Below are 23,687 nucleotides of genomic sequence, written 5' to 3' on the forward strand. Positions count from 1 at the left end.
ACTTTGTATGTTATTCTTCGTAGTTATAAGGTGTCCTAATTTATTTTACATTCATTAGAACTACATAGTCGTTATTAGAATAATTATGTTTTGTTATGATGCTCATACACTTAGAGGGGGTTTACTTTCATGGCTTATGTATGCCACTTTTCTATGCATTTCTTCAGGCATTATAAGGATATACAACCAATTGTTGGCTTACATGCGATGCCTTAATTTCAGATATCCCGAGGGTCAACTACCCTGTAATCTTGTATTGCCTTTTTGCTCCTGCTTTCCCGCAAGATACTTTAAAATTCAAGTTTCTTTCTCTACAATATGCAATATATTTTTTTGTTCAACTTCCTCCTTTTATTTCCCTCTGCTACTACCCATGAATTTCTTCAGGAATATGGTAACATATTCTATATTTACTAGCATTCTTGGGTCTCGGTCACAAAGAATAAACTGTCAGCCCTATTATTAAAGAACTCCCACACTACAGTACTTAGGTGGCTTTTTTCTTTTTATGTTTTTAGCTCTCATAGGGAGTCTTTTGTTTCAAGGAATCACAATTTGTGGCTGGCTAGGTATGTTTCACAATTATGTTCACATCTTCTCTTAATCAAGCCCCTGACCAGGGTCAAAGAACTGGCTGTTCAGGGTCAGGTGCTGGCCTTAGATATAGTTATAATAGCTGGTCTCGCAAGACCAACTCCCCAATCTCAACACAGAGATTTTGCCCATTGGCTCAAATCATAGTTGGAGCCAGTGGCGTACATAAAGGGTTCGCAGCTGCAAACGGGCCCGTCACTCCAGGGGACCCAGACGCCCTGCGGACCCCTGTGATCGGGTGCCCGCCGTCATGTTTTGTGGCCCCGGCCCGCACAGTAAACCGCTGAGGCTGCTGTTCAAGGAGCCCATCGGGTGGCCCATCCTGTTAGGGCCACGCGATGAGTATGGATTTTCATCACATGCTGGGGGGAAGTGACAGCCCTGGTCACTCCTCACAGCATACACAGAGCCCACGCGGGAGGAAGCAGAGGAGGGAGTCAGAGTGGGAACTCTGACTCCCATCAACCTGAGCCACCACTGGACCCTAGGGAAAGTCGCCCTCCTGCACCTAAATGGATCAGTTTTGCACCGGGGCCCCATGGATAGTGTGTACGCCAATGTGCGTGAGATTAAATGTGTGTATTGTTCTGGCTTCATCAAAATTCCCTTGAAATATATTGGCGAGTTTTCATTTAGAATCCATCTCTAACAGACTCAAATATTAGTAATCAGCGCTCATCCATTTTTTTTTTTTTTTTTTTTTAAACCATAAATATTATGAATAAATAATTTTCAAAAGTTACTGAATAAACCACTTCAGTGCTTAAAATAATTATAATCATTAATATAATTACTTTCACTTTAATTGCCTGTAGCTGGCATACCAAACCAAAAGCTCATCCCGAAATATGAGCAGGCCCTATGGATTACCTGTACTAGCAAATAACTTCTGATGGGGGCATTACTGATAGACAGAATGAAGTTCCGCAATTTAATATAGCGCTGATAACATTGTACGATATATCTCAACTAAATATTGCGTGTACATACGATTTTATTTCTGAAGTATTAGCGGTTGGGAACTTGGGTCACTAGATCGACGTAGTAAGTAAACCAAGCTATTATTTTGGTTATGTTCCTTAGGGCAACATAGTGTCTCAACAGTGATACTTATTGACACTGAATTAAATACGGTTTGAGAAGTGCAATGTGGTCATGGCTTTAGAACAAAATACATTTTGTTTTCTACCCTTTTGCGGACTTTGTTTTGTGAACTTAATTTTTTCTCGTGATAGAGGTAACCCTTTGTAACTACAAAGCTTAATAGAATCTTGTGAGGGTCTTGTGCCCTAATAAATTACTTTTTTTATTTTTTTCTTCTCAGAAACCCTGGAAGCAATTTCACTTCCTCTGAGGTTTTTAAAGTGCTGATATGTGTCCGTGAATTAAAGGGAAACTATGGTGAAAATATGACTCTTACTTTTTGATACATTAGGGGGATAATGTATGCAAACAATATTTAAGTGACACTATAGTCACCAAAACAAGTTTAGCTTAATGAAGCAGTTTTTTTGTGTATAGATCATGCCTCTGACGTCTCACGTGTAAATTGAACTTTAATTACATACAGAAGGCTCTTGCAGGGTCCAGTAAGCTATTAACAGAGCAGGAGATGTGAAATTCTAAATTAAACAGAATTTGCAATAAAGGATGTGTAATTATTATATAACTCTACAGAAAGTGTTTAGGAAGTCTGTGTAAGTCACATGCAGGGAGGTGTGATTTTAAAACGGTATAAAGTTGTTTTGGTGCTTACCATATCCCAACCCTTTTTTGTGTGTCTCTCCCCTCCCCCCTTTCCCTTTGTATGCCTTATTTTCCTCTCTCTGTGTGTCTCTTCCCTCCCAAGCCCTTCTGTATGTCTTTTTTGTCCCTCCACAGCACCTCTGTGTGTCTTACCTTACCCCATTTGTGTCTCCTGCTCCTGTGCCATTCTTTTGCCTCCTTACCCTCCTGTGCCCTTCTTTTTCCTCCCTACCCATGCTCGCTCCACCTCTCCTCTCTCCATGTAGCGTGGCTGAGCAGGTGATCTATGGCAGAGGAGTCTCTGTTTTATGTACCCGGTCTAGCAGTGCATTTTCTGTCAGACCAGGTAGAAGATACAGAAGCTACTCTATCGCAGCCCGCCTGCTTGGCCACACTACATGCAATGAACCGCAGGAAGGGAACGCTGTGCAATGCGCTCCCCTTCTGTCGTATCCGTTTATGCACACCACGGCCAGACACCTCACTCTCGGTACACACCGCAGCCGAAACACTAACGTGTCACGGAACACGGTTTGGAAAGCTCTGCTAGAGTAAAGACAAGCTTCGAGTCTGCCATATACAGTCCTTGCTAATAATGCTAATTGAAAAGTTGGAAAGCTGTATAATTGTATTTTTGGTAACACACCATGAAACAATTCTGTTCCTCACTATGAATGGAAATTTTCTGTAAACTGTAAAGAAAAAGGGACTTTATCCGACCTTTTCTTCTGGTTTCTTGTATTTTGTTTCATTTTTCCTGCCTACAATGGATTATTAGTTCGGCAGTTTGCAACTACCGAACCCAGACCTCCCTCCTGGCTTATTATGATCAAAAGCACTGTCAATCCAATGTTCCCTGGATGGCCGCTGTTCGTATAGCCGAACGCCACGTGGAAAAGAAAACGGCGGCCATCTTGTTCACATGAGGCGAGTCAGCGGGACTTGGTCGTCGAGTGTCTGGAACTAAAATCGGACACTCGACCGCACGAAGTACCGCTGTGAACTACCGAACGCCCGCTTCTCCTACTTACCGAACAGCCAGAAGAGCGGCATTCGGTAGTTATGTTCGTACAGACCAGGGGAACAATCACTACTATGAGCCAGGAGGGTATATTCTGTATTTTGACAGTTTTTCGTCTTTTTCCCAATTGACCGACCGCGCACGCTGAATTCGTGGAACTGTTTTGGGCAGGAGCCTCGTGTGTGGTCGGTAAAACAGGACTTCCACACTTTTTAAGAACCCCTGAACCGATCTGGGTGAAATTTGGATATGTTTACCTCCCAGATCGGGGCTATCAGGGGATATGTATTTTGTGGGGATACCTTGTGGGGAAAGGGGTGTTCCAACTTTTGGGGAAAATGTGTGCCCTTTGCCTGGAGATAATTGATTTACTCCTTAACTTATCTCAATATCTCCCAGGCAGAGAGAGGGCGTGTATTAAAAAAATACTGTACAGTGATTGGTAATATGTTTGTTTGTTTTGGGAGGCCCTCTTGCATGAGGATCCCCCATAAAAGCCAGCCTGTTTCAATAAAGCTTTAGTTCTGTTACACCCTTCATGAAGTCTTGGCTCATGTTTGGGGAAGGAATATTCTATCTACTGGGAAGGATTGTCTGGGAAGCTGTATTCATCTCTACCCCCTGCTGGAGCTATAATCACTAATACTCAGCAGCTGGGAAAGGAACAGGAGACCGCAGCACCATCACTACTGCAGGTCTTAACAACTGCTATACTGTGGCTGCTATGAACTTGCCCACAGTTATTTTTGCATTGGGCATAGCAATAGACAATACATGTTTGTTTATTTATTTTATTTTTTTTTCTCTCTCTCGCCCTCACTCACTCATTACTGCACCATCCATAGTCAACTCAGGAGTGCTTGTTTTTTTTTTTATGGCTTTTGAAAACCCCTTCAACAACAAACCACATTTTGTCTCATAAATCCACTCTATAAATGGAACTCCATAGCAAGCCAGTAGCCAACCTCATGCTGATCAGTTGCATTAACAACGAAACAGCTGTCCATGAGTGGTTAACTGGCTTTGAGCCTCTTCCTGAGTTGTGTTTTAAAGCTGTTGTATACAGCAGACACATACTCCAATGAATCCATGTATAAAGTGGAATTATCAGTCTCATTTGCACACACCTACCCAGGATCCCTTGCAGTAGTGAGAGCACTGTTAAAGTGAGATTTCTGTGGGAAAAGCAAGTCTTATGGCTTGACTGGTGTGTGTATTTGTGTTTAGGAATGTGTAAACTGTGTATGTATGTATGTATGTAATATATACTCACTCACCCTCTCCTCCTGCTAAAGGTGTATTGGGGAATACAGTACTCACAGGAACACATAATTAAAACAAAACCTTATTCATGGCACATAATTAAAATTATATTGTCCAAATCTTTGTATTCAATCTACAAATTGTTTTGCACCTCTTCCATAATAATAGATCAATCATAGTGTGATACACCTAAAAACTTGCAATGGTAATGTGCATGTATACTACAGAAATTAATTCCATTCATTTCTTCCTCTTTCTATCACAGAGCTTCCCACATGATCATATCACTTGTGGAAAACCATGCTGACTATCTAATTATAAACCTTGATAAGGTAAGGCCTGTACTAGAAAAACGCTCTAGTTGTTTTGATGAAAAGGAGAACCTCCTAGAGGAGTGGTCTGCTTTGCTTACCTGTTATCTATACATGTGCAATATAGATGAAATTTGATCCTCTGTAATGTGCACCATTAGAGATGCACATGAAAGGCTAGAAATTCAGCATCCTACAATTCCCAGGATGCACTCCATTGGACTGATGAAATATATGATTGTGATCAATATATGATGGTGATCTTGTCAACCACACGTATGTTTGGTGTACCTATTACCAGACATGGAGTATGCATGGTTAAAATGTTTACCCTGCTAATGTCCATGTTGCCCACTACCATATACTACATTTTATTTTGCTAACAACTGTAACTTGATAATTCTTAGGGAACACAAGGATCTCTTTGTTGCACTGCTACATAGTTAATATTTTCTTCTAGAAGAATTACCTACATCACACAACCATGTACTCTCTACAGTACCTTTTTAGATAATGGCGAATAATAACAGTATTTATGGTTTCCAAGTATGTCCTGGGGATGTTACTTTTGCCCAACATCCAATGCTACTATTAGCCAATTTAATGGTACTCATTTTATCTACCGTATATACTCGAGTATAAGCCGAGTTTTTTAGCACATTTTTTGTGCTAAAAAACCCCAACTCGGCTTATACTCGAGTCAATAGTCTGTTTTATGGCAATTTGCATGGCAGGGAGGTAGGCTCTCCTTCCCTGGTGGTCCAGCATTGGCAGTTCAGTGGGGGGGAGAGGGGGGCTGGCAGAGCTGTAACTTACCTGTCCTGCAGCTCCTGTCAGCTCTCTCCTCCTAAATGTGCTTTCATGGCTTGATACCGGAAAACACTGTCCCCACCTACAAGCTGCCTTAATTAATTTCTATTTAGTGTTTTTATTATCTTTTATAAACTGTTTTTTTTTTTCCAATCAATATTTTGATACAAATTTAAAGCATATATTCCTGCTTTCACCATCTAGCACCCCTGGCTCCCCCATGCCTCCCTAAATATAGTAAAAGCCTACTTGTATCCAAGTCTGTAGGTGCTGGTTTTGCCCCTGTCTGCCTTTGACCTGCCTGCTGTCTGCTGACCTCATCAGAAGTGGTGGTCTGTGCCAATCCCAATGCTTCCCCATAGCTGAGACTGTCAAGGAAGCAAATCAGGGGCAGAGCCAGCACAAGTCAAACACAGCCCTGGCCAATCAGCATCTCCTCATAGAGATAAATTGAATCAATGCATCTCTATGAGGAAAGTTCAGGGTCTGCATGCAGACGGTGGAGACACTGAATGAGTGCTGCTCACTGTGCAGCACTGCCCCAGGAAGCACCTCTATTGGCCATCTGAGGAGTGGACAGTGAAGTTATCACTAGGCTGTGTTTATAGCAAAAAGCCTGAAGGGAATGATTCTACTCACCAGAACAAATACAATAAGCTCTAGTTGTTTTGGTGACTGTAGTGTCCCTTTAAAAAATAAACAGGCGGCAGACCTCTTCTACTTTTGATAGGTGGTGACTTTAATGCTATCCTAAATAACATTTTGGACTGCACCCCCACTGCCAATTAAAGAAACTTTCTTTCCAATTCAGAATTTCTCAGAAAACTCTTGGCATCACAACATTTCTGCAGTATATGGAGAACAACTAACCCAAAGTTATTAGATTATTCTTTTTACTCTCACCCTCACAAAACCTACTCAAGAATGGACCTCATGCTGCTCTCACAGAATAATGCCAAATGTATTGATTACTCGTGGATAGACTCTTCTTCATGGCCTGACCACTTCCCAGTTTTTGCTAAATATAATGATTTATGCTAAATTAATGGTGGCGCGCAAACAGCCTCCTCTGTGACAAATTGATAGTTAAGGAATTAGAAGAAGACAATAGGTTTTTCTTTGACGAAAATAGAAGATAAGTGAAAGCATTCTTTGGGCAACTTTCAAAGTATATGTCAGAGGCTCAAAGATCTGCTGCTCTGCATTTCAACCCCCAGGCCTACATGTCAAAACTACGCTCAGACCTACAAAATGCATTGAATTTTCATAAAACACATTAACACAACGATTCTCTACATACAATAAACTTTACTTGCTAAATTGAATACTATTGCTAGAGATAATGTATTATGCAACCTGAAAAGACTTAAAGGGACACTATAATCCCAAAAAACAACATTGGCTTAATGCCCCTGCAGTCTCAATGCATCATCTGCCATTAAGGAGTTAAATCACGTTGTTTATGCAGACCTAGCTATACCTCCCTGCATGTGACTTGCACAGCCTTCCTAAATACCTTCCTAAACGCAAAGTCATGTAATGTTTACACTTCGTTTATGGCAAACTTATTGTGTGTGTGTGTGGTTTTTTTTTTTTTGCCAAGATGTTATTTGAAAACCATATTTTAGTCCTTGCAGTATTTTGTCTTTTTAGTTTAGAACTGCTTTTCTTTATATACAGCATTTCACTAAAGAGACAATTTGTTAATTCCCATGTGATACATTTGCCTTGACGTGGCAGGTGAGCTTCCATCTAATGGCCATTGGAGTAACTAAATAACCTCCATTTCATTTAAATCAGCATAGGGATTTGGGAAGAGCGCTGGAAACTTTTTTTTTTTTTCTCCATGCACCTGTGTGCATACTGAATAACTGTTAATTGTACATTTCTAAAAGTTAGAAAAAAACTTTTATTATTTATGCGTCATATATTTGCTTTTAATAGTATCTTAATGTTTCATTGCTGTTTTCTTCAGCTTGATTACTGTGCAAGTTTGAAGAATCTTGAAGCTGTGGCTCATCGACCAAATTACAAGTTTTTGCAGGTAATATACAGTGCAGCGTAATATGCGTTATTCACTCAGGACTGAGTGTGTGCTTCCTAAATGCAACAGTCATAAATGATCTCTAAATTTGGCCCTAAATTGTACTTTTATTAATTTAGCAAAGCCAGTTCATGGTCAGGTGTGAAGGTGTGAAGAAGTAACCACTAACATGCAAATGTTTACAGTTAAAAGCAGTTTGATGTCTTCTGGAGAAAACAAAATATTTTATCAAACAACAATTTTCCAAATAAATGTCCACTTTGGAAGGCACATTTAAAAATTTATATTTCTTTATTATTTAAAAATTTCTCTGCCTAAGAAATAGGGAAATATGACAGAAAATTGCATAGGTTTCGCTGATCTCTGTGTGATGTGTGCCAAGTGTTGACAGAGTATGACTGCTTCAGAGTTTTGGTTGAGGAAGTAATTTAATAGTTAACACAAGTGCCAAACCCCTGTTACATATAATTTATATGCCTGTGAATTAGCCATTGGATGTTCAGTCCCCTGTTCTAAAATCCCTATAGTACATAGTTAGTTCAGGAAATTGATATAGATAGAATGAACATTTTTATCCAACCATTTTAGTCAAGAATGAAGGTATTTTCATTCTGCTGAGCGCTTTATAGAGGTGTAGTGTGTACGTTTTACTTTGTAAAAATATTTCCCATCCCTGCTTTTATATATATATATATATATATATACTTATAAGTCAAGGCACGTGAATGGGACCAATCTTAGAGTTTGATTTTTTTATTTATTTTTTACAAAAATTTGCCGCCCCGACCATATGTCCTGCCCACCACGTGACCTCACAATGCCCCACCCAAATGTTCTGCCATATGGGCCAAAGCTGACTCTGCACAAAGTGTCTTTTATCTGAAAAGGCAGTGTGTTTACATTAAAAAGCCTGCAGGCACAGGCTATAGACACCAGAACCACTACATTAAGCTGTAGTGCTTCTGGTGACTATAGTGGCCCTTTAATGTGAGGTAAATTAAAGATTAGTGCCACTAATAATATATTGGATTGACTACTTACCACCAGATGAGAACGAGAGGATGATGATGGGCTCAGGCTGCAGTCTGGCTCCACAGGTCTGGTGTAGAAGAGGCTCTCTGGAGACTGTTTGTTTGTAACAGTGCTCACAACAATTAACGAACAGGAAGCAGGTCCATTTTTTGGATCCCCTTACACAGCTCATGGTCTGTGCCCCCAGGGCTTGACCGTGAGTGCCTACAAGGCCCACCCATAAATTCACCTAAACATAGAAACATAGAATGTGACGGCAGATAAGAACCCATCGGCCCATCTAGTCTGCCCAATTTTCTAAATACTTTCATTAGTCCCTGGCCTTATCTTATAGTTAGGATAGCCTTATGCCTATCCCATGCATGCTTAAACTCCTTTACTGTGTTAACCTCTACCACTTCCGCTGGAAGGCTATTCCATGCATCCACTTCCCTCTCAGTAAAGTAATACTTCCTGATATTAATTTTTAAACCTTGTCCCTCTAATTTAAGACTATGTCCTCTTGTTGTGGTAGTTTTTCTTCTTTTAAATATAGTCTCCTCCTTTACTGTGTTGATTCCCTTTATGTATTTAAATGTTTCTATCATATCCCCCCTGTCTCGTCTTTCCTCCAAGCTATACATGTTAAGATCCTTTAACCTTTCCTGGTAAGTTTTATCCTGCAATCCATGAACCAGTTTAGTAGCCCTTCTCTGAACTCTCTCTAAGGTATCAATATCCTTCTGAAAATACGGTCTCTAGTACTGCGTACAATACTCCAAGTGAGGTCTCACCAGTGTTCTGTACAATGGCATGAGTACTTCCTGGAACAACCCTGTTACATATCTTAGTATCATCAGCAAAAAGACATGCCTTACCATAAAGACCTTCTGCAATATCACTAATAAAAATATTAAAGAGAATGGGTCCAAGTACAGATCCCTGAGGTACCCCACTGGTGACAAGCCCAAGCTTCGAATATACTCCATTGACTACAATCCTCTGTTGCCTGTCACTAAGCCACTGCCTTACCCATTCAACGATATTGGAATCCAAACTTAAACATTACAGTTTATTGATAAGCCTTCTATGTGCAACAGTGTCAAAACCCTTACTGAAATCTAGGTAAGCAATGTCTACTGCACCACCTTGATCTATAATTTTAGTTACCCAATCAAAAAAAAAATCAATAAGTAGAGTTTGGCATGATCTCCCTGAAGTAAACCCATGTTGTCTCTGATCTTGAAATCCATGTGTTTTTAGATGTTCAACAAACCTATGCTTTAACATGGTTTCCGTTAATTCCCCCACTACTGAAGTAAGGCTTCCTGGTCTATAGTTGCCCGACTCCTCCCTATTACCTTTCTTGTGAATGGGCACAACATTCGCCTACTTCCAATCTTCTTGGACTACTCCTGTTAACAATGATTGGTTAAATAAATCTGTTAATGGTTTTGCTAGTACACCACTAAGCTCTTTTAATAGCTTTGGGTGTATTCCATCAGGTCCCATTGACTTTTGTCTTTACTTTTGACCTACATGGCCCACCCATGATTTCTCTCACAGGGAGTGGAGTGGAGTGGAGTGTATGTGTGTAAGGGATGTGTTATTGTAGAGGATGTAGTGTGTGTGTGTTCTTATGGAATGTAGGGGATTTTACCAATTTGTGTAAGGGAAGTAGTGTGTGTGTTTGTGTAAGGGATGCATCTTATGTTTCTGTGTGTGTGTGTGTGTGTGTGTGCGCACGTAAGGAATGCATTGTGTGTTTTGGTGTGTCTGTGTATGGATGCATTGTGTGTGTCTGTAGTGTAAAGGAGAGGGTTTGTGGGGTAGGATAGGGACTGAGAGGGGAGCAGCTCTTTTATTTTTTTTATTTTATTTTTTCATAGTGCTCTCCCCTTCCCTTCTCTCACTCAGTGTTCTCCCCTCCTGTCCCTTAGTGCTCTCCTGCTGGTCACTGAAATTTGGTGCGCCCCATAAATTCCTAAGTCGCCTATAGGACACGACGGACCTGTCTAAGTGCCAAAACCACTACAGCCCGCTGTAGGGCAACGGTGCCAGTGTGTCCCTAGCCCCATCCCCTGATTCTATGTCAAATAATTTTCAAGAGGATTGACACAGAGGATGCCCTATGGGCACCTATGGTCTGGCTCTCTGCTAGCCAGCTTGCTAATATGGTAGTTGCAGGTTTGTTTGTTTTTGCAGATACTTTTCCCCTATCCTATTTCCCCAAGTTTTTATTTTTTGAAATTCATCAGAAAAAAGTAGGAACTATGTTATTTTATGTGATTCCAGATCTTTGGTAATCTGACAGAATTTCACTGTGCACCATATCAGTTGCCATCCTAATGGAATAAAAATATCACAGAAGTGAAGACATTGTGGAAAGAGGAGAACAAGATGGGGGCGCACAGATGTTGAGATTCAGCAATAATAATAATAATAATAATAATAATAATAAAAAAAAGAAAATAATATTAAAATAGGAAAGTGAGAAGAGGAAAAGTATGACCCCTAAGATAAAAAAAGTGTCACTTTAAGTCCACATTTGGGCATTATTGATTGGTAGAGCATGTGTGCTGGTGCACTCCTAAAACGAATGGCACTCAGATTTTTGATGGAATCGATATTGCTAATGTGAAAGTATAAAATAATGTTTTTAGGGCAAATCTGGCAATCTGCAGCACTACATCAGGAAGCACCTCTTGTAACCATCGAGGAGTGGCCAGTGGAGGTATCCATAGGGTGTAATGTAAACACCAACTTTTCTTTGAAATGTTTACAGCAAAAAGCCTGTAAACAAATATATTATACTCACCAGAACCACTACAATAAGCTGTAGTTGTTCTGGTGAGCATAATGTCCCTTCAATTTCTATCCTTGTTCTTTTTAGTGGATTTGAAATAAATAGACATTTGATTAACTCTGTCTGTTTATTTGTTGGAAATCTTGTGGTCCCATACAAACATCATAGAGATGCATAGTTGAAATGTGAAATATATGTAGGTAATCGTTCTATAGACTTTGTTCTGTTACCAGCATCTGTTCGTTGTTTTCCCAAGCTACAGTACATTTAAATGCAGGATTATTTGGAAACATAAGGTCAACTGAACTGATATAACCATGTGTTTATGAACAAGACTGCATTAAGCATGTATTCTCAACAATGCAAAATTTAGTCATATCCGTGCACACACAGACCGTGATCTCTAGTAAACTGTGCTGTGGTTTGAAAGATGAGGGTGTAGTGATTTCATACAGTGATACTCTGTGCTCCAATATAAACAATAATATATAAATATTGCACACTGGTTTGCTACACTGGGTGCAGATAAATAATCAATGTTGACCAGATGCGACTGTCTAATTAGGCAATTTAGGCAGCCGCCTAATGCCTCACGCTGACTGGAGCCTCGTGGCCACCTAAATCACCTTAGAGCGCAGTGACCTGTCGGATCCTCTGCCCACGACCAAGGGCCTGACAACAGGAGGAGGCCTGGCGGCTTGCCCATTATGCTGCCGGGTGCAAAGCCCTTTCATTCTGTCTGCATGTAGAGGCCACAGCCTTCAGTGTGCAGCTCCGATGGGTGTAGAGCTGCAGATGTGTACTGTTGCGCACTCTGTCACTTCCAGAGCTCGCAAGACACTAACCACATGATCTGCAGACCAACTATCAAGGCACTGTCTCCCCCTCTCACACACTGTCACCTCACCCAAATAGACGGTCATCACCCCCACACACACTGTCAGCCCCTTTGACCAGGCATACTCACATTAACCCCTCCTGTTCCTGTCACTCTCACACTCTCCAAGCTTAGCAGACTCACCTGCCCTCACTCTGCCACATTCACCCTATTACAGTAACCCCCTAATTCTGTCACACTCACCCCCCAACTCTGTTACTCACCCCCCCTTTACCCTGCCCCACTCATCCTGTAACATTAACCCCTCCAACAATGCCACTCACATTAGCGCCTCTAGTCATGTTACACTCTACCACACTCACCCTCCTTAATCCTGTCACATTCCCCTTCTCCAACCATGCCACATTCACCCCAACCTTGTGATTCTAAACCCCCACAACCATGCCACACTTACCCTGTCACACCATCTCAGGCATATACACACGTAGACCATTCCAGACACACACAGAAATACACACTGATGTATTTTTCTATGTGTGTCTTTGATACACGCACATATATACACAGAAACACACTGATGCACAGAGTTTGTGCATGTATTAGTATGTGTCTATGGCTGCAATGTGAGAGTGGTATGGTATGGACAATGCAAAGGTAAAGTGGAAACATTTATAATATAAATACATATACAATACAAGGGTCAACACATATATATTATATAGGATAATATTTATGTGGAAGGGATTCTAGATTATGTAAGGAAAATGTTGATGACCTTCTTTTCTTATATGTAATTTAATTTTTTTTACATTTATTTTTTATTTTTTTAAGCGCATTTTTTTCTCAACCAAATTTTTTATTTTTGTTTCCAATATCCCCTTCACACTGACACTTATGAATACACGACTGCCAGGCTATGTAACTATACCCAGCAATCGTGTATAAACGTTTCACATTATTGCAAATTAATTTTGTTTGCAAATTATGCCATAACTGCCATCATAGAGCTCACAACGCACTGACACAGTGCGCTGCGACACTGCAAGCCTCTGAACAATGAATACAGAGACTGACTCTCTGTATCCAGTGCTGCAAGCCCGGCCTTCAATCTAAATACAGCTTTTCACACACACAGTGCAATATAACTACAGCTCCTCATACACACACACACACACACACACAAAATACAAACCCTGTTTTTTGTGGGTTTTTTTGTCCTTTGTGCGTTAGTGGGTGCCTTGTGTTTGAGTTTCACCCAAGGCCTCACAAAGTCTAGAGCCGCCAATGATGTTGACAAGAATTCTATAAGATCATTCTGTCTTTCTGTTTGCGTGGGTTATAGTCATGGTAGGTTCATTGCATTAGTTGTGCCTTGATTTTTATACTCGCTCTGTTTGCAGAACTGTAAATGATTCCCTTCATATCATTTTAAGGACTTTTTGTGTGACCCATGTACCCTACAGAAATATTCCATAAAATCAGAGTACTCCATTACTTCTTTCTCAATTATTAATTTTACAGTGTATGCAACTGAAATCTACCACATAATTTGCAACGAACAATCATTTGTTCCGTAATTTCACATTCAGTTAAACACTTAAATCACGTCTTTCAAATCAAGTCATTCCTTTCATCAGATATGCACACTTTACAGTAAACTAGCATGACTGTCTGCTTACCACAGTCTGTTAAAGCATACAAAATATTTGTATTTTTATATCTGCGATCTCTACACTGATTTAATCATTTTAAATCTCCTCAGGGTGATATCTGTGACTCACAATTTATAAAGCATCTCTTCGATACAGAAAATATTGATGTTGTATTGCATTTTGCTGCACAAACCCATGTAGGTAAGGACTCTTATTGCAAATGTGCGTATACAGTTTAATAATGATGTGTACAAATAATTGCAAATGTTGTAATCTTTTGGCAGTAAACCATGCTTAATGCTTTCTAAATAATTCTTCCAATTATGCTTCCAAACATGCTTCCATACAAGCACACATGCTAGAATGAGCAAATAAATTTATTTCGTTTTTTTTGCATATTTGTTGAATCTGTGAATCTGTGAAATATAGAAATAACAGTTTTGCATACAACTAGTATTTAAGTAAACCAAAGCAAATCACAGTGATAAAAATAAATACAACAAAATGGCAAACCAATGAAATATAAACTATCATCTATCTGATAAGTAAACCATATTGAATCAGCAAAACTAAAGTTCAAATAAACATGGTCTAAAATTAATTGAATGTTAATACATCAACCAATATATGGGATGTTGTATGTAAACTTCACTAAGCTTTTGTTTGTGTTCTGTTTTAGATCTTTCATTTTTGAATTCCTTTAAATTTGCTTTTGTGAACAGTTATGGCACACACATTCTACTCACTCATGCTCATGAAGCTGGGGTAGAAAGGTTTGTCTATGTAAGCACAGACGAAGTTTATGGTGGTAGTTTGGATGAGGTAAGAATCCTAGTAAATTTTAATGACATTTTAAAAATGATCAGCTTTGTTGACTTTTTGTGTTCTATCCTGTCAAGTGGTATGTATTTGAATGTTCACTAATATGAATTTGATCACTGTTAACACATTATTTTATACGCAACACTATAATGGTTAATTAGGTTCTGGGTGTCATCCAATAACAATGTGTGTATATATAAATACAGAAATCTTCAGAATAACTCTAGGAAATCCTCCGTAATTGTTGTCATCTCTTTCTCTTCTGATCCAGCTTTTTATTTTTCTATTTAGTCTTCGTTTTATGTATATATGCCTTCAGTGTCACTAGAGTTATGTGGGTTCCAATACTTAATTCTGTAGTTTGTGGGATTTACTAATTTAATTATGTACAATTTTGTCAAGTTTAATCTGTATTACATCTTTAGAAATAACTAGATCAGAAAGGTCAGTGATCACTTATATCAGGGCTCGACAAATCCCACGCCTGGGATTTGTCAGCCTTTTACCTAAAGTGGTCGGCTGGCCAATGAAGCTGGCTGGCTGCCCGCCCGCGGGAGCATGGAGTCAACCGGCTCAGGGAGCGTTGTAGTTTCCTAAGCTGGCCGTCTCAATACAGCCTAGGGTGGCCGGCTTGGAAAACTTTATAGCCAGCCGCCCTGGACTGTATGGAGGTGGCTGGCTTAAGGAGCAGTGATCTTCCTGCAGCTCCTCTCTGCTCCCTCACGCTGTGTATGTATTCTAAGTCATTTCGGCCCCGGCATCACTGCAGACAGTGCGAGGGAGCAGAAAGGAGCTGCAGGAAGATCACTGCTCCCTCGCACACAGGAATACCAGCCCCACTGGACCCCAGGGAAAGTCCACTCAGATCTTCCAAAGGTAGGGAGGCTGGGTGGATTAGAATTAAAAATATAAATTTGCAGGGGTCAAGTCCTGGGGAATAAAGTGTGGGAACTTGCCCAAGGAAAAAATAAAATAAAAAATACACTCGTGTGCCTATATAAACACATGCACGCACACACACACACTCACAAATTATTATTGCTTTTTATAATTTAAAAAAGTCCACCCAGCCTCCTTACCTGGAGAGCTGGCGTGGACCTGTTCCTGGGGTCCAGTGGGGCTTCAGTGCGGCGGGCGCCCGTCTCCCTGTCAGACGCGGCGAGGGAGCTGTATCCTCTGTGCTGCCTGTCGCCGCGCGGCCTGTCTACTGATGCTGGGAGCTGGAATATGACGTCATATTCCGGCTCCCGGCATCAAACGGAGCGAGAGGGAGCAGAGCTGGGAGAACACCGCTCCCTCGCCGCGTCCTACAAGGAGGCAGGCGCCTGCCAGGGGATGCCATCAGGCCACCTCTTGGGCCCCCCACATGATGGAGGGGGCAGGGGGGCATTTGGGGTCGGCATTTTTTGCCGCCCCCTGAGTTCCTGCAGGAGCAACGGGAATGGCGATCCTGCTGTAATAAAAGTGTAGGAACGCCGTTCCCACGCGTTCCTGCAGGACTCGAGCCCTGTAAATTTGTGAGTGTTAGAGAAAGTGTGTGTGTGTGTGTGTGTGTGTGTATGTATGTATGTGTATATGTCTGTTTAGGTACCTGCCCCCCTCTGATCACATGATTGGTGTTTATACTCTCCTTTTTTCCCACACCGTGCTGGTTTTGCCATTGCTTGTCCCGCCTCCATAGCTGAGATCTTAATAATCTTGGCTAAGCCAATGCTTCCCCATAGGAAAGCATTGGGAGGATATTACGCATGTTTTCTATGGGTAACATTCAGCGCCTCTAGGCAGAGCACTGAAACGGACTCTCTAGTGGCTGTCTGTCTGACTGTAACTAGAGGTCTTAGTAGTAGGCAGCAATGTAAACACTGCCTTTTCTCTGAAAAGGCTATAGACACCAGAACAACTACATTAATCTGTAGTGGTTCTGGTGACTATAGTGTCCCTTAAAAAACCTGGCCCCTAACGTTTTTTAGCTGGCTCCTAGATTCCAAACAAATTTGTCAAGCCTGACTACATTTTGCTAAAAACTGACACACTGCACCAGAGTGCCATATTGTATTGGTTATTTTTATTTTCTTCTTTTTTCTTTCTTTTCTCCAGAAAATGCAAAACATTTGTATTCCAAAGTTTCTAAAAGTTTGAATTAAAAAAAAAAAAAAAAGGATGCCCTGTAGGAAATTAACTTTGATTAATTTCTTAGCATAGAATCTGTTTTTATGCAGGCATTTGACTTTACTCCAGCTCACTGCCATATTTTAAAATTCATATTTCATTAGGAATTTGATGAAACATCACCAAAACGGCCAACAAATCCATATGCATCGTCCAAAGCAGCTGCAGAAAGCTTTGTGCTGTCTTTCTGGGAAACATACAAGGTAAGGAGACATTGAGACAGCCAAGGATTCATTAGCACAGGGAGTCTTAACTCTATTCAGGAGGGTATGTGTGGAAATGAAGCATTGCACAGCCATATGTTGTGAAGTGTGAAAGGATTATTTAGACTGCTGGATACATTCAGATTATAGAGCACATTCTACCACCTGCTCTGCAGTTCACCAGCTGTCATTAATTTCTTTCATATCAAAAATTGTTTATAAAGTTAGAGCCTGTAATCACAGTAAACACAAAAAAATATGTGATACAGCCAGGACTGATTTTAATCAATATGCCCCCCAAGGTGAATCGGTAGACTGTGTCCTTATGCAAAAGAAGATATTGCTGGCTTTAGTTGCAAGACAACAAAGGGTCTAATATGTGTGCTCAAAAAGCTTTATTTCCATTCACGATTTGTCATCATAGCTGTAACTATTAAATAAATGACAAGTGATTTCTTTTACGTACTACAGTGTAGGTTTATGAAGTTGGTCTAACCAGTAATAACATTTGGCTGAGTTTGAAAGAACTACCTTTTAAAGATATTGAGCCCATGTAGGGAGTTCAGGAGTCCTACAGAAGGATTCCAAGGATCACCTAATGTACTCCTCTTCTGAAAGGTGCTGGCAAAATATCTACTACTGGTATTCCCATCTTTTATTATTATTATTATTATTTATTGGCATTTATTTAGCGCCAACAATATTATGAGAAGGGGTATTTAACTATGAATAGGACAATTACAAGAAAACTTACAGGGACGATAGGTTGAAGAGGACCCTGCTTAAACAAGCTTACAGTCTATAGGAAGTGTTGTATAAAACACATTAGGACTATGCTGAAACATTGAGTAGTTAAAGACCCCTTTGTTGTTTGCTAGGCAGAAAATAGAATTCCATACTCCATTTCAGCAACGATCAGATGACAACAACTTACCCAAAGCATTAATATAGCAATTACCCCCCCAAAGTGTTACATTTTGCCAGGTCCACACTTTGATGGAATAAACTCTTAATTAAGATCTTATCTGGTGTTCAGCCCCATTACTACTTTTTCTTTTTATAAAAGCTTAAAGACACCACACAAAATGGTTAAATATGAAGCATTGGCCTTCTTTATTAGCTTTACTATTGCAACGTATGTACCTGGCTAGAAAAGGTGTTCCATCAACACTCAAACAAAATGATTTATAAAAGAAGACACATAGAGGCCAATTATTCATTTTGAGGAGCTACAAATTTCATTGAATGGGTTGCAGCCAAACATACAGGTTTCGCTAAATACATGCTTTGATGTGTAACCCTGAAGAAGCCATTAGTCAAAATTACCACCTGGAAGTACATGTGGAGCGTGACCTGTGAAGAAATCACTAATGTGTACCGATTGAAATGTAGTGTAATGGTTTTGTAGTTTTATAAAACCGAGATTATGTTTCATAAAAGGTGAGATTTATCAAAGTACAACGTGCTACTCTTCTGCAATGTGCTAAATAAGAAACAATCACCAAGTAAAACTATAGAATGTGTCTCAACATGTAGAACTTTGTATCCCAAATAGCATAAGCCTAAATCAAAACTGACATTATCCATGCCTCATAACTGAAAATAACTGCTTATCAGCTGGGATTCAGCATTTTGCTATCATTTAATGAAATAATGGGTTGATAGAAAAACAATAAAATACTAAATAAACTCACAAAAGTGAAGTCTTTAAACTATTAGCTTTTTCATTAGGACTGTAATCGCTATTGTGAACCTTGGATAAACTTGTGAGTGCTTAGAGCAAAACATGTAAATTTCCTTAAATTTAAATTTCAGCCCACTAAGAAAATGGTACTATTTAAATATCGTTGTCCACACAAGACAGACAACCTGCACAATAAAGCTGTCTATATAATGGGCAAAATCCGTGTTATATTGTGAACAAGTTATGTGCAAACAAAAACAAAGTATATACACTAAAGATCTATAAAACGTAGAGCTGGAAGTAATCCCAGGTGTACTTCACAACCACCTATAAAAGTATACAACCAAACAAAAAAAAGTGGAAAACACCCAGAATACGTTAAATATGAATAAAATAGGACAACCTGAATTCAGGTGGAATATCTGTGAATATGGTCTGTATGGAAAAAAATCAGACAACTAACATAGCGTAAAATAGTATGAGATAAGACAAAAGTAAGTGAAATATTAGATACACTCACAAACGAACGTGAAATCAGGCTTTTCACCCTTTCAGGGGTAATGTAATGAATATGAGCTTGTATGTCTTCCAGTAAGATATATGAAAATAAAGGAAATCGAATATAGTGAAGTTTGTTATAAAATTACAAAATCACATTTATTGGTTGCACTTACACATAGAAGAATTAAAAAAGCATGTCTCCATATAAACATGGAACTCCTGGCTGATGTTATCAAACATCCACAGTGGAAATCCAGGGGTAGCAGTGTAGAGGCAGCAAAATCCAAATAAACAATAAATACAAATAAAATCAAAATACACAAGATAAGAATCCAACGCTTTTCGTCCGATAAGATGCTGGACTTCTTCAGGGATGTCAATGGGTTCGTCCTTGTGGGTATATATACACTGTAGGTAATCTCCAATAATCCGGAACACTTGTTATATAGTGTGCGTTTCACTCGTGGAACGCACAAACAAGGTGCGAAGTGGTTTGAGATATGAAAAGACAGTTCCGGGTTGTAAAACGCATTCGCGCGCGACAGACGCGCATGTGTAAACGTAAAAGACCGCAACCCAAGAGGGACAAAAAGCGAAGGGCGACAACTCGCCTAAACGTCTGATACACAGGAAAGGGTAGAAACCAGAGTAATAACACCGGAGCAATTCATACACTGTACAATTAAAGCCTGGGGCACATATAACAAAAATTATATATGTATAACAAACAATGTATGAAATAAAATAAAATAAATGAATAGAATAAAGAGTAAATAATAAAATAAAATGAATAAAATGAAATTAATTTAAATATGAATAAAAATAATTGTAAAAAATATATAAAAATAAAATAGAATTGAAATTAAAATAAAAACATATAAAACCCCATTATAAACCATATAATAAACATGTACAAATTAAGTATACCCAAAAAATTATAGGTATGCCCATATAAAAATCATGTAAAATATGAATATAAGTTTCGTGCTATATTACTCCAAATATTGGTGGAATAGTTTGGCATGTATAAAAATATATATCGATGTGCATATGTATCATGCTCCGATGCATCACACTGAACAATATATACAAACATCCATTGAAAGAATACAATCGTAGATGTGACATTCATAGTCATGTAAAACAGATTACTACCAATATTAAACATAATCATGTATATGAAAATTAAAAAAAGAGAAAGTATGTACATAATTATAAAGAATCACATAAAGAGAAAACATAAAGAAAACAACACTTTTTTAGATGAGACCTTGTAAATCAATTTCTTGATTGAGTCCTAAATGAAAAGTTTTAAGATTGAAGATCCATACAGCTTCCTTTCTGACCAACTCCTGCATTTTATCTCCTCCCCTCCAGCCCAATTGGACTGAATCAATCCCAAAGGCTCGGAAGGTATTCCAGCAAAATAGGGGACATGAGTTGCAGTGTTTTGGTACACTGTGGTAATTTTTGTTTTTCCGTATGTTATTGACGTGTTCTAGAATTTTAGTATGTAATTTTCTGGATGTGCGGCCCACATATTGGGCCCCACAGCCACACTGTAATAAATAAATAACAATGGAAGAAGAACAATGGACATGTTTTTTTATAGTGTAGGTATTTTTTGGTATATGTTCCCACGAAATTATTATTTTTCCTTTTCTGATGTTTACATGTAGAACAGTGGCCACAACTATAAAAACCATTTATTGGGGTCTTAAGGACATTGTTACAAGGAGAGGTTATAGGTAGTAAGCTAGGTGCCAACTTGTTTTTTAAATTGGTTGATTTCTTATAAATTACTGTTGGAAATTTGGGTAACATATGTTTCAAAATATCATCTCTCTTCAAAATATACCAGTGTTTAAGTATTTTTTCTACCCTTCTCGCTTGAGAATTAAATTGTGTTATAAAGGCGAATTCAAATCTATTGTTGGTATCTTTATATTTATTTTTATTGCCACATGTGAATTTATTTTTCAATTTGTGTTGGACCGTTTTAAAAGGTCTTCTTCACTTTTATTTCTATTTTCCAAAAGTAGTGATCTATCCAAATTTAGTATCTCAATTTCTGCCTTCTACATGTTTTCAACATTATAGCCCTTATCTGCATATCTTTGTTTAACAATTGTGGAATGTTCCAAAAAAAATCTGATTGTCTTTGCAGTTTCTTCTGAGCCGAGTGAACTGGCTCTTGGGGATATTGGAAAGCCACGGAGGGTAATGGGTGCTTGAGTATTCAATTGCTGTGTTACAGTCGGTGGGTTTAAAGTATGTCAATCATACTTTGTTTTTGTTTGCACATAACTTGTCACTTCACTATTGTATATCATTATTGTCATTATCTTCATGGCTTCACAAAATGTTTATGATGAAATGAGAAATGAAAGAAAACAAAGAATTGATGCCTTGTTTGGGGGGGACCTAGACCCATGGATAGTTCCTTAAATCATAAATGTATCCAATTGGAACGTCTATTAGAAAAAGAGACCCGACAATGGTGGGAAATCACATCCCTAGAACAATATTTAGCTTATGACATTATTCCTCGTGGCCTAAGAGTATTAAAAGTTGCAGCATTTGGCCTAGAGCAGTGATGGCGAACCTTTTTGAGCCCGAGTGCCCAAACCGCAATATATGCCAACTTTTTTTTCCTCAAAGTGCCAACACTGCAATTAAACCTGAATACTGAGGTTTAAGTTTAGAAAAAACAACTTGTACAGTTGTCCGAACTAATTAACAACTTTTGTTTTAAAAGAAGAACACAACAGAGAGTTCAATTATACAGATTTTAAATAATGATACAAATAGATAAAATTCAGCTTATATTTATTAGTATCTCCAACAAATGCAATACATACACACAGACTGCAGAACACATTCTCACAGTCTGCTAAATACATACACACACCGTCCGCTAAACACATACACACATCGTCCGCTAAATACATACACACACACCCTCCACTAAATACACACTCCCCATCAGCTAAATACATAAACACACAGTCCGCTAAATACACACACACACAGTCCGCTGAGTACACATACAGACAGACTGCTGAATACACACACATACTGCATTGAGGGGTGCAGTGTGTGTGTGTGTAAGGGTGTGGAGGGCTGTGTGTGTGTGGGGTGCAGTGTGTGGGGGGTGTGCTCATTGTGTGTGGGGTGTGCTGTGTGTGTGTGGGCGGGTAGGGGTGCTGTGGGTGGTAGGGGTGGTAAGGGGTGATGTGGGGGTAAGGGGTGGTAAGGGGTGCTGTGGGGGTAAGGGGTGGTAAGGGGTGCTGTGGGGGTAAGGGGTGCTGTGGGGGTAAGGGGGGGTAAGGGGTGCTGTGGGGGTAAGGGGTGCTGTGGGGGTAAGGGGTGGTAGGGGTGCTGTGGGGGTAAGGGGTGCTGTGGGGGTAAGGGGTGGTAGGGGTGCTGTGGGGGTAAGGGGTGCTGTGGGGGTAAGGGGTGCTGTGGGGGTAATGGGTGGTAAGGGGTGCTGTGGGGGTAAGGGGTGCTGTGGGGGTAATGGGTGGTAAGGGGTGCTGTGGGGGTAAGGGGTGCTGTGGGGGTAAGGGGTGCTGTGGGGGTAAGGGGTGCTGTGGGGGTAAGGGGTGCTGTAGGGGTAAGGGGTGCTGTGGGGGTAATGGGTGGTAAGGGGTGCTGTAGGGGTAAGGGGTGCTGTGGGGGTAATGGGTGGTAAGGGGTGCTGTGGGGGTAATGGGTGGTAAGGGGTGCTGTGGGGGTAATGGGTGGTAAGGGGTGCTGTGGGGGTAAGGGTGCTGTGGGGGTAAGGGGTGGTAAGGGGTGCTGTGGGGGTAAGGGGTGCTGTGGGGGTAATGGGTGGTAAGGGGTGCTGTGGGTGGTAAGGGGTGCTGTGGGGGTAAGGGGTGGTAAGGGGTGCTGTGGGGGTAAGGGGTGCTGTGGGGGTAATGGGTGGTAAGGGGTGCTGTGGGTGGTAAGGGGTGCTGTGGGGGTAATGGGTGGTAAGGGGTGCTGTGGGGGTAAGGGGTGGTAAGGGGTGCTGTGGGGGTAAGGGGTGCTGTGGGTGGTAAGGGGTGCTGTGGGTGGTAAGGGGTGCTGTGGGTGGTAAGGGGTGCTGTGGGGGTAATGGGTGGTAAGGGGTGCTGTGGGGGTAATGGGTGGTAAGGGGTGCTGTGGGGGTAATGGGTGGTAAGGGGTGCTGTGGGGGTAATGGGTGGTAAGGGGTGCTGTGGGGGT

The 23,687-nt window shown here is 40.2% G+C and overlaps 1 protein-coding gene across 1 annotated transcript in view; it reads left to right on the plus strand.

Annotated features, from left to right (window-relative positions):
* The window catches only part of TGDS (TDP-glucose 4,6-dehydratase), a 55,873-nt gene that overhangs the window by 12,066 nt on the left and 20,120 nt on the right, over positions 1 to 23,687 (plus strand). The window contains exons 2-6 of the mRNA XM_063425775.1: positions 4,890 to 4,956; positions 7,721 to 7,789; positions 14,207 to 14,297; positions 14,776 to 14,918; positions 17,192 to 17,290. Coding sequence (XP_063281845.1) covers positions 4,890 to 4,956; positions 7,721 to 7,789; positions 14,207 to 14,297; positions 14,776 to 14,918; positions 17,192 to 17,290 — 469 coding nt within the window. The remainder of the gene's footprint in view (positions 1 to 4,889; positions 4,957 to 7,720; positions 7,790 to 14,206; positions 14,298 to 14,775; positions 14,919 to 17,191; positions 17,291 to 23,687) is intronic.

Source organism: Pelobates fuscus, chromosome 1 (assembly GCF_036172605.1).
Source record: "Pelobates fuscus isolate aPelFus1 chromosome 1, aPelFus1.pri, whole genome shotgun sequence".
In the NCBI taxonomy this organism is placed as follows: domain Eukaryota; kingdom Metazoa; phylum Chordata; class Amphibia; order Anura; family Pelobatidae; genus Pelobates; species Pelobates fuscus.